At 39.9% G+C, this 12,326-nt stretch overlaps 1 protein-coding gene across 1 annotated transcript in view; it reads left to right on the top strand.

Moving 5' to 3' along the window:
• The first annotated feature begins 514 nt into the window (after nt 1–514).
• Nucleotides 515–12,326, top strand: part of fgf14 (fibroblast growth factor 14) — a 101,791-nt gene continuing 89,979 nt past the window's right edge. The window contains exon 1 of the mRNA XM_053328485.1: nt 515–732. Within this exon, the coding sequence (XP_053184460.1) occupies nt 525–732 (208 nt within the window). The 5' untranslated portion in view covers nt 515–524. The remainder of the gene's footprint in view (nt 733–12,326) is intronic.

The raw sequence follows: 12,326 nt of genomic DNA, 5'->3' as shown, positions 1-12,326 counted from the left end.
CAGGAATCACGGACACACACCAAGAACCCAAGTCTGGCTTCAACAGAAACGTTGCAGTGTGGGACTGTGAGAGATGAAAACTGCGGCTTGTGTTGTCTGACCTCACCAAACAAGCGGGTTTATAGCAGAAACGAATTGGACTTGATCCGGCAATGTGGTGTTTTGTTGGGGCTATCATTGCAGCAGTCTGTGCATAGGATGCATCCTCCCTTGGCTTTTGATGCTGTGCAGATCCACCCTCCTCTCCTCAGAGTGATGAACTAATAGGCAATGATTTTCTCCTCGGAAATCCACCGTGTTTTACTGTTTTCACGTTAGTTGTGTTTGTTTACTGGCGGCCCGTCTCCTCCCGGTGCGACACATGCAATTTACAGAGTATATTTTCTATTATCGACTAGTTGAGGAGGCATCCTTTATACGCCAGAAGAAGAAGAAAACACACCATTATTACGAAGTCTGACAGATACTGAATATTTTTGCCACGTGAATGAAAACGCATAGGAGTTGGATATACCTATTTTTCTATGATACAATTGGTAGCCTTGTCCTGGAGAACTGATCCAATTGTGTTATTATGCAACCGCAAGGATCTCATCTATATCTGGGTGTTTAAGCCACTGGATTGCTCTTCGCCCAAATCAATGTGGTTTCTTTGGAACATTTTCAGCAAAGGAACGCATATGCTGCAGTGTCTTTGTGGCAAGAGTCTTAAGAAAAACAAGAATCCAAGTGGTAAGCTCATCACCATTATGCCTACTCCTCCGTTTCGCTGTGAACCGGCGTTGTGCGTGCGTGCGCGCGTGTGTGTGTGACTGAGAGAGGGAGAGTGTGTGTGTGTGTGTGTGTGTGTCTGCGTTATTCGTTTGTTTGTTGTAATCGTGATAGATCTGCAATCATATTTATGCAGCTAGTTGATCATGCAGAGGCGCTGGGAGGGAGGAACAACTTATTCTGTGCAGCTACTATCGGCGAGCCCTGGTTTGGGGACGCACAGCGCACATACACAAAAGCTCCCCCGCATCGCCACGGCACCATGATCTCCTAACTTTTTAAATAGCGCTCTCACTCTCTCTCAAACACACACACACACACGCACACACACTCACATACACACACATACACACGGGCTAGATGTTATTTCAGAGGATCAAATCCACGCACAGTTATTCTATCCAACGTGATTCCCCATAACCAGATTATTCCATCCCGGGGCTTACTGCAGCAGCATTCCCCCCTCTGCAACACCACTTCTCGATTAAATGGGCTACTCGCTATGTCTTTTTAGCAAGCCAGCCGGAGGAGACAGACTATTCTTTCTTGTCTATCTCTCGACTGTTGCAGGCCAGTACTCATCATGCGGGCCCATAGGGAAACATGATTTTCTACGAGCACTTGAGTTGATTTAGTGTTGAAGAAGACAGGGGCAGCTGAGGTGCGAACAGTGCACGTCGAAAGGAACTGGGCTCCACTGCACTGATGCAAATCCTGCACCTGAGCAGTCGACATCGTTTCGACTCTGATTCTTGACTTTTGTGTGTGTGTGTGTGTGTGTGTGTGTGTGTGTGTGTGTGTGTGTGTGTGTGGAAAATCAATGCACAAGCCCTGCCTTCAGTAGCAGCAGTCATTAGTTATACAGTATATGCTGTTTTTAATACAATGAACAACACATTGCAGAATGAGCAATGTTCATTTCAACAGGCTGTTGTAGGTAGGACAGAGAAGCCCCAGGTGGACAGCATGTAGTGCAGGCTACTTGTTACCTCATGCTGAGGGTTTGAAGATGATGTGCTCAGCAGCAGTACAGTTCCTCGACACTGCAGCTGCAGTATATCATCATCACACTGTAGCGGGACTAGTTTGCCTTGCTGACACTGCAGGAGCAACGTCAAAACATTGTCTACTATCAGCTATAGTGGACGCTGGTTAAACCTAGTTTGGTGTGAGCAGCAACAATTAGCTTCAGTGTGTCCCTCACCTAGTGATTTCAACATTTGAGACATTCAAGTCACAGAGGAGCTAGCTTGTTTCTAAGACAAATAGCTGCACAAGCTAAGCTTTGGAGACCCTCACAGGTTGTATGGCAAGACTTTCAACTGATTTGAAGACATTTCTAAATTCCTCTGAGACTTGTTAAACAAAAGGGCTAAAAATACTCAAAGGTCTGCTATTTTTAACCTATTATCACCCCCCCCCCCATACTCCCCACCACCATCCACCCCCTTCTCTCTTTTTAACCCAAGTTTAGCTTGGAGCAGGAAACAAGAAAATATAAAAATGAAGTATCACATTCATGTTGTCTAGTTATTTATATATGTACAAACACACACACGCACAAATGCACACACACACACGCACAAACACACACACACATCTATATATCTATATCTGTACTATATGTTTATGTTGATTTGTTCTATTAAGTCTACGGTATATTTTAATCAATTGTGCCAACACTTATTTTTCCTAGCAAGGAAGTGTGTCACTTCCAGCTGCCATCTTTGGTTTTTAAAAACCACATCGTAACTTGGGATATACAATTTTCAATTTTGTTCTTGTGTAGCGGACTGAATATCTTTTAGTCAGTATGGTTAAAGGGCTCTGAAGAATCAGGGCAACTTTCTTAAGTGTTTTCAAACAGCCCTTTGTGTGTGTGTGTGTGTAGGTGTATGTGAGTCTGTGTGTGTGTTTTATTTAGCTAGTATTTATCTTTTGAAAAAAAAACGTGATAGCATTGCATGAAATTATCGGTGCACAAGTTTAAAATGTAAAAATGGCAATCAAATGAAAGGCACAATCTGAGGCTAAGCCACAGTAGAGTCTTGGGTGAAAACTGACTGATTGAGGTTCTAAGCTGCAGCATGACACCAAGGCCATATTTAGACCAAATCAGGCGTTGCGGCAAAAATGCCAGTCCATCTACTCATTAGAATAGAGGATGTGGGGGGTGGGGAGGGGGTTGGCTAGAACGGCAACGCACCGGCCTGTGGCATGAAAGTTGATCGAGAGTAAACTTTTGGAGAAACACAGTCCAACGTCACACTGCGTTTGCCAATCCAGCAATCAGAGTGGGAGGAGGGGAGTACATTTCTCTTTGTTTGATAATGTTAAAAGTAAAGTTCGACTTTGCTTGTTGGCTTCCTGACTCGTTTTAAGAAAGACAAGACAGAGATGGCCTGATTTGGTATGAATACAGCCTACCCGAACTCAAGCTCAACGCCGTGCAGCCAATGGATCAAAGCTGAGACTTGCTGTCAGGTGTTTACAATCTGAAGCTGTGTGCCTTTCAAAGTGAGAGCAGCCCAACTTGTGGAGGCACATTATTGAATTCACTTAAAGTGATGGTGTGGGCACAGTATGGTCAGGATTTGCGCTGATACAGCGAAAAGAGCTTGTAAGATCCTGGAAAATGAAGTAGAGGCCAATATGCAGACTGTGTCATCAGGGTGCTTCTTAAGATGCCAACTAATTGAACACTAACTGTCAAACAAATCCAACAACAGATTTGTTTAAGCTACAGAGGTTCCTTCAGAGGATTTTCTAGTACCCTTTCATAGTATGTTAGAGAATCCTCTGTGTGGCCGTCTGTCAGCAGAGGCAGGTGTTTCCAGAGTAGTGCTCATTAGGCCTGAACTGCAAAGGCCTAGATATGGTGCTCTAGCTCTTGGGCTGTATTTTTAGTAACACAACATAACTGAGAGAACACAGAAAGCCAACCGGACTGTATCAATAAGACTGTCAGCCTTTATCAACATAGTCACACTCCAAACTTGACTGGAATTATACATGACCAGGCCAGCTGAAGAGATCAAATGAGAGGTCATATGTGTGCAGAGATTCTGTCTACAGGTCATTATATGTCTCAAAATGTTTAGTAGTTGAAAATGTAAGGTTGACACAACTGTACAAAGTAAAAGTACAATCTTGTCAGACTTGTTCTCCAGCATCATCACATTTAAAGTGATGCATCATGGGTTAATTATTGGGTGATTTAAAAATTCATGCTAGTGCTTTTAGAAGCTACATGTTTGTCAGCTTATTTTCTCAGCGTCATGGTAGATATATATTTGATGTATAATATATCTCACTTCTATGATAATTTTCACTTACTTCTGTTTGCAGTTGTTTTCCCATTCCTTTCATGAATACATACATCCCATGAGTTTTCCTCACATTGTGACTTTCATTTGCTGCACTATGTACAGAAAAGAGGGAAAGTAAATATTCATTCTCTTGTTCCAAACTAAGTGGTAATGCATTAGTCTCGACCGTAGATACACATGACATTTCTTTGAATGGACCACATTGTTTTACGTGCTGTGTTTCTGTGAGGCTTAATGGGTAGTGCATGGCTAAAACATTACATGAGTTAAAGCATTTCCTCCCTTTGGAGCCATGCACTGAACAAGTTGTCACTTTGCTTCATGAAGCTGTGGTTAAGATAAACCACTGAGAGATGATGCAAATTAAAATGTTGGGTCAAAGCTGTAAACAGATCTACTTACCTCTTGAGAGCATACATGGCAATTTAGTATAATGTAAAGACTACACATCCACTTTTAGCCCTTTTGCAAAACCACTACTATTAAGCTACAATAAGCCTTTAAAGTCAGTGACTAGTTAATACTCTTTCAGCCGTGATACTGTTTTTCCAGCAAGATCTTTGTTTCATCTTTGGTAGATTTTCATTAGAGTAGGTCATCTGGTGCAACTGTTGGCCTACACTTAATGCTCACTCTCATGTTCCAGCATGGCTACATGTCTCTGAGTGAATATACTTCATTAAGTCAATTAAGTAATGAACTAGCTGAGTGGAAGGAATGGAGATACAGTAAGTTTTACCCTTCAGCCTGCATGTATAGCAGTAATGATTGCGCAAATGACCACATAGCTGTCATCTTGAAACTTTGCAAATGTCACTGAATGGTACATATAGCCACAATGAATGACAGTTGGCTAATGAGGGCATTTGGTGGGAAACGTTAGTGGAGAAAGTTATGTCATAAATTGCCATTTGTAATAAAGGCAGATGTTTGATTGGTGCTCGCTGATGTATTTTGGGCTTTGTAGGTTTTGTGAAGCGTTGAGTGCTGTAAATGTAGATGGAGAGTGTATCCAGGTGGATGAACGAGCAGAATTGCAGTGGATGTGTGAAGTCAGTAGGTGGCTTCTTCAGAGTAGCACAGCAGCGGCTCATTGACAGCAGAGTGACAGTACAGGTCACAGAACACCCAGGCGTCCACATGATGATGGTTCATAACGTATCAAGTGAAACGCAATTCTGTGGTGTGTGACAGAGTCAGGATGCAGACCCTGAAGCTTCAGCACTGTATGGCTACTGCTCTTCTGTGCTCCATCCTGTATACAGGAGCATTAACGCTCTGTCTTGACCTCGCACTGAAGCTGTGACCTGAGATCATATATTTGAGTCTCTGGCATGGTCAACCATACAAACTATTGGAAGACTATAATCTTGTATTGGCACTAAAATCTATGATTAAGCTAAGAAAGACTACAATTTAAATATTTGGATTTGTGGTGACTCACATTAGCTAAAATCATAAAAATAATGAATAAGCAGGGACATAAATAAATGATTGGTGCTTGTGTTTGGGCAATGTCAATTTCTGTAAGTTTGCATGATCTGCATTACTGTAAACTCTTGTTGACAAGTTGATGATGAGGCTGCTAATATATTTTTAAGAACTATTGCCTTTGCATTCAGCATATTGAATGATGCCGTGATAAGATGCAATTTCATTTATCTAGTTGTTGTTTGCTGTCATATCAGATTTATGAATCTCTGAGTATAAAATATTCTTTTCACCGTGCACTCACTATTCATGGCTGAGTAGAATGTCATCTGAAATTGCATGTGCATTTTAATAACTAGGTACTGCTGCTGGTGTCCTTTCTGCATGCAGTTCTCACCTCAGAACAATATGAGAACAATTTATCTCAAATACTATTCTTTCTATAAAAAAAAAATAAAAATCAAGTCTGTTAAAGAAGGAAAAAGGGGCCAGGATTTTTATACAGTTAAAAGTTGCCTGATTCGTTTGTGTAAAATACACACGCTAGTTTAATTTGTGGCAACAAAGAAAAAAACTGTGTAATTAAATGGGATGGGTACGATTCAAACAACTCCTACAATTAGAATAACAGCAGGGTTGGCTAAAAATACCCTCCTCCAACCAGTGTGGTATGTTGCTAGGTTTCATACAGAAACATTGCAGTAAGTTTCTAAATGGCTAAACTGCATTAGTTTCCTGATAACACACAAAGGTTTTTATAGACGTTGTCATACCACAGCAAAGAGTCAAGTGCTCACATTTTTATTAAAGGCCATTCTAAAAACAGTGCTACATCTTCATCAATGTAACAGTCCATAGCTGACACATCCTTATATAGCAATTAATATAGCGAAAGAGGATGGACGTGTGTTAATATAAAGCAAAAGGTATATTTTGTGATTGTCAATGACTGTTTTCTTCTCATGTAAAACCTCAGAAATGCTGTAAGTGAGTAATCAAAAAGGTATGACGCTGTGTGTCGCCGCACTGGGTCACAAGTCAGCAAGTAACATAATTTCTCTCTCATCTTTTTGGGTGTGATAATGGCAGCAACATCATCAGTTCCACAGTGAATTAATTTGCGTTGTCTCCATCATGCTCTTGAGAAATATGACCCGCAGGGGTGATGAGATTCAAGTCCCTGGCTGCCATTCTGCCTCCCTCTGAGAGACAATCAAGTTTACATACAAATCAACTAAGATGATGAGGTGAATGTAGTGTGTCAGTATACACACACACACACACACACACACACAGAGAAGGGTGAACAAGGGTACATGGAGTTTTAAAAACCAAAACTCATAATTTACATGAAGTATCACCAAGGATGCTCTAGATAGTTCCCAGATGCTACAGTTTGCAGTGGTAAGAGGGATGATGGCCCATGTGGTCCTGGCTCAGTGCCTATGAGGGTGACTCTTGCCACTGGACCTGCAGGTGGATGGTTTCACAGGCCGTGCACGGTTCTGCTCTCTGTTCCCTCAAGGTTAGGCCTGAGCACCCTGAAATGGTTTAGTTTTTCTCATAGATTCTGTGATCAATAACATCTTTTTTTTTAAGTTTGTCTTATGTGGTGGTCTGTTAGTGAAGTTGTGTGTGCATACATGTGGGTATGAAAATTAAAATGCACTGATGCAGTGAAATGACTGAAAATCTGTATGGCATGTGTGGGGATGTCCTGTGTTTAATTTGGATACTGCAGGTTTTCTCTCTTATATAATTATAAATTGAATATAAGTTTTGGACTGTTCCACACAATAAGATATTTTAAAATGTCATATTGGGCTCTGAGAACTGAGTTATTGTCCTTTTTTAAGAACTTTAACTTCCATGATAATTCTGTATTTAAACATATCAAGTCAATTCAACTTGTATAGCAGCTTTCATACACAATGGCAGTTCAAGGTGCTTACATCAGATTAAAGGCAACTGATCAACATGATAAAGTTGTTTAAAGCAAATCTTAACAATACAGAAATACAACAATTAAACATATACACCAAATAAAACACGTACACATGTATTAAAACAGTATGTGCGACTGAATGACAGGATTCAGTTGTACTAGCATCATTTGATATCCTGTTTTTAACCTAATCTGTCTGGTCTCTAAAGCCAACTTGTCTAATCAGATCCACTTTCTGTCAGCTCATGGGTCAATATTAGCTCGCATATCAGATAATAACACAATGAAATTGTCAGTCAAGTAAAGTATTTATGATGTACTTGTGTTTCAAGCTAATGGTGTAAGCAGGCTACCTTTTCTGTAATTTGCACTTACAGCAGTAGACTGAAGACAATAGAGATGATGTTGTTGTGTCGAACAAACAGCGGTCGTCCTGGTAACCACTTTTAAAGGCCATACTGTTCTAATGGACCTTTTAATTTCCCAGAAAAAGTATTAAAACATTTCAAAAAGAGACATGTCTGTTTTGTTTAAGAACACTATTAATTGATGCAACCTTTACAAATTAAAGTCCTCCAAATGAACTACAGGTAAAATGTGAGTGAGGAGTGAAGATTAGCTGATTGCTTTGGGATTTGAGTCATAGATGCAGTTTGCTACCTGTGGTGTGAAACGTTGCTGTGAGGAACATCATGTGGCTGACTGAGAATTACAACGTGATTACTGTGAATGATGCTGATTTAGCTAAATAAAACATCGGCGTTAGGGACTGTTTTATGTGATTTTTTTATTAGGAGGTCTACATGCTTTATACAAAACATAATCAAAAGCAGGCACACTGAGAAACCTCTGGTAACAAATCCTTGTAAGCGTTTCACACTTTGTTCTTGGCCACAGTTTCTGATGGCAGCTTTGTTTCTGTGGCTGTTTTGAGTTATGTTCGACACAGAGGGGTGAAATTGGCCATTTGTGGACGGAATACTGACATGGTCTTGTCAGATTTGAAAGAAGAGTAATAAATTGTTCCTCAATTGTCAGTTTTATGAACTTTCTTGCCCTCAGTCATTTGAGGTGAATGAAATTTCTTGTTAGGCCATGAGTGATATCTTGACCACACTTAAATGTGACACTGAGATCAATGTCTAATCTCACAACACCAGAAATTACATTAAAATGAGTTTAAATATAATTTTACATGATGGAAGAAAGAATATAACTTGAATGAGGATGGGGGTAAAGTGTGGTTACTTTGTATTTTGTGTCAATCACTGCTTAACTATATGTTTAAAAATGTCTATTCTTAGCCAGGACCAGACAAATAGCAGATACCCCAGGAAGTTTCTGACCCTGTCCAAGAAATAGTCAAATAATTGTCGTTTTCAGACTTCAGTTTTTGTATGGATTACACAAATTAGATATAGCACATTAATTAATGAGCTTTAGAGGTGCTGGTAGGTAGATTTGGTGACTTTTGGACAGAGTCAAGAAAATTGTGTTCACCTGTTTCCAGTTTTTATGCAACTGATTTCCAAGAATATTTTTCAAACTTTTCAGTTCAAAGAATGATGCGCAGCCAAACAACAGTCAGACAATATGACATTTTTGAACTTCAGGTTTTGTATAGATTAGAAAAAAAAGAATTAGTGAGCTTTGGTGGATTTTGTTACCCCCTGCTTCTATACTGTATGCTAAGCTAAGCTAACAGGTTGCTGGTAACCTTTGATTGACTGACTATGAGTATAGTATTAGTCTTTTCATCCATCTGGTAAGAAAGTTGATGAACATATTTTCCAAATGATCAAACTATTGCTTTAAGCTTCTTATGACAGATTTATTTCAAGGACTTCCACTTTCACTGACCTCAGTAGTTTGTATAGTGAAAGGCTTTACCGAGGGCATGCTCAATACTGATAGCTCTATTCTTCTCCAGGAACACCAAGAAATTGAGGTACATCTCACAATAGTAATCACAACAGGATAGTAAGCCTGTGCTTTTCTCAACTTGATTTTCTGCCCTGTGTCTTATGGCGGCTCTATAAATCATCTTGTAATTTGGCTCATCCTCTGCCCTTAATAGCAGGAGCTGTGTGACATATGCCCCATTTCTGTGAGTGAAGGTGCGGCATTGTGTGAGGAGCAGAGGTGTAACACAAAGCAGGTTCTCTCTCTAACACATGACACATCTTAACGCTCACTACTTCCAGGATCCCAAAGGAGCGGATACATAATAGCTGCTGTGGAGCGACTGTGATTTTCCAGGAGCTGCTGATCTCCTGTGGGCTGACGCACAGAGTAACTCTGATTCACAATGAAATGACAAAGTGATGAGAATGATAGAGAGAGCGTGAGGGCAAGTGAGAATAGTGCAGTAAGACTATGAGATTATTGATTTACAGGACCAAAAGTTTGAACAGTTGTATAGCGCAGTTGACACAGATGGATGCACTGTTTGAAGTTCATCATTATTACTAAAAAATACATGGTGTCAGAAATGCCTCTGTGTACAACTGATGTCAATACTGTGAAAGTGGATGAGAACAGTTTTAATAGGTGTGTGAAGGGCTTTTGTCTCCAGAGAGAGCATTTGTTACAGGGTACAGGGTAACAAGCTATTGCTGTGACATTTCATTGTAATGTAGCCAACACTGTCAACTACAGGTACCAGGTTTAAAATCTAAATAATCAGCACAAATTGATGCCTTTGCGAACAGTGTGTCAATTGTCATGCTGTGTTGACACATTTGTCATTGGTAGCAGTGTAGTCACAGCTTGAATTGATAGGGACCAGACGTTATTCATTCCAGTGGCGGCTATTGCGATAGTAGCAGGTCAGTGTCAGGTTTTACCAAACTGTGCATTATTAACAGAGCATCAATGAAAGTAATGAAAGGTCAACTCAGAGCGCCGGTGCAGCGGTGTGTGAATTCGTGTCTGTCATAAAACATTTGTTTTTGATAGCGATGATTCGCAGTAATTGTAAAATGAACAGACGACAATGACTTCATACACTCTTTGTAAGGCAGTATGTCTTCTCAAATGATTTCTGACAGTAAATGCTTTGACTAAAGCCAAACCTCAGAAACCTGACACAGCAGGTGGCAAGCTTTCCTCTGTGTTTGAGATCAGTGACTCACGGACAAGAGTATTGTCCTCAGGGATTGGCAGCGAGAACTGGAGTTAAATTAGTAACACTTCCTGACTCTTGCGCAGTCATTGCTGCTTTTAGTATTTAAACGTCATACATTTCATACATACAATTTCTCTGAGATCCTTAGATTTAATATAGCAACATTCATTTAGATATACTTCATTATCAGTGAATCGATAACAAAACTTTCAGTCATTTTTTTTTCTACTTCTGTCATAAGTAATCATTTTTACTGGTATTGATACATGCCCACCTGTCCTCCATGGTCTCCTTTTATACTCTTGCTGCAACCATTTCCCTTTTTTTGGTGCAGTAACAACTATAAATAATCCTTTCACCCACTGAAAAATACTATTTAGATTGAAAGCTGACATGATTATAGTGGAGATGGTCTTAAAGGGAGTAGTTAGCTCCCGCTGAAAGAAACCTGGAGAGCTATAATTTTAGCTATACAAGTCAGCATGACACAATCTGAAAAGCTCCATAGTCTGATTGTCTACATGAGGGGCCCAAAGTGGTCCCCAGAGGCATAAAGCTGTGCTGTATTGACAAGGCTCAATGATGAAAAATACCCATATTTTCTTAAAAGGACAGTTTAAACTAAATTTCACCTTCTCATGCATTCAGAATTTCCTGCTATTAGAGGATGCTTTTCACTGCAGTTAACTGTAAACTATACAGTGCACGCCACAGTCATTGATTGCATAGCTCCTCAACAAGGATGTAGATGTCAGAATTCCATCAAGGCTCCAGAAACGAGCAAAATAGTCCCAAGGCCCAGACTTTAAAATGTTCCCTTGGAAACCTATGGTTCATGTCAGCTAGCTGCTTAGCCTTTAATCTTTTACACATGTTTTTAGTGATTCTTTGTTTTGTGGCGATTCCTCTCCTCTCCTCTCCTACCCTCTCCTACCCTCTCCTCTCCTCTCCTCTCCTCTCCCTTTCTCCAGTTTTATCCTGAATCTGGATCCAGCCCAAAGTAATGTTGTGGTTTTATAACTTGCAGAGATATGTGTATTACTGTAACACCGTAACATTGATTTATGCTTGTGTTGAAAACAAACAATTTAACACACTACGAGTGTATCTAAAGCTATTTCAGTTTTGTTTCCTATATAGCTCACCAGAGCCCTTGGAACAGTTCCAGTACAGTCACACTGTAGATCTAATGGATCAGCTTCTACTGCATAGACAGCTGCACCACTATAAATGGTTTAAAGGTTAATGGAGATACCAAAACCCTCCAGGTAGCCCTCACTGATTTTGAATCATGTCAAGAGTAACATAATAATGTTTCTTCCTAGCAGAGAGCTTTACCACAGTGACATCCAAAATGGCTATACCATGACATCTGTCTGGTTATATCCAGGGATGTAGTAAACATTGTGGAAAAAGCCAGTTTAGTTTACTGAGGAGTAGATGTTACTCAAATCTTCACAGTTAGTCAGGTGTAGCTCCATGGTGTAATTAATAATTTTATACTAATCCTCAATTGATATAAATAAAAAAATAGTTTTGAAAAGAAAACAGTTTCATGTCATGCTTTACTGAAAGTGTAACATATACTGTATATTCTCATTTCTCAGCCATAGCTGTGTACCATTGATGTGAGCATGCAAACAACATATGGTTCAAAATATTTATATAGTTTGATATTGTCTGTATATAACTGTTTTTGGTTAGACCAGCCATTGTTATTGTG

The sequence above is a fragment of the Scomber japonicus genome, chromosome 11, assembly GCF_027409825.1.
Source record: "Scomber japonicus isolate fScoJap1 chromosome 11, fScoJap1.pri, whole genome shotgun sequence".
Lineage (NCBI taxonomy): Eukaryota > Metazoa > Chordata > Actinopteri > Scombriformes > Scombridae > Scomber > Scomber japonicus.
This window is presented reverse-complemented; position numbering and strand designations above follow the sequence as displayed.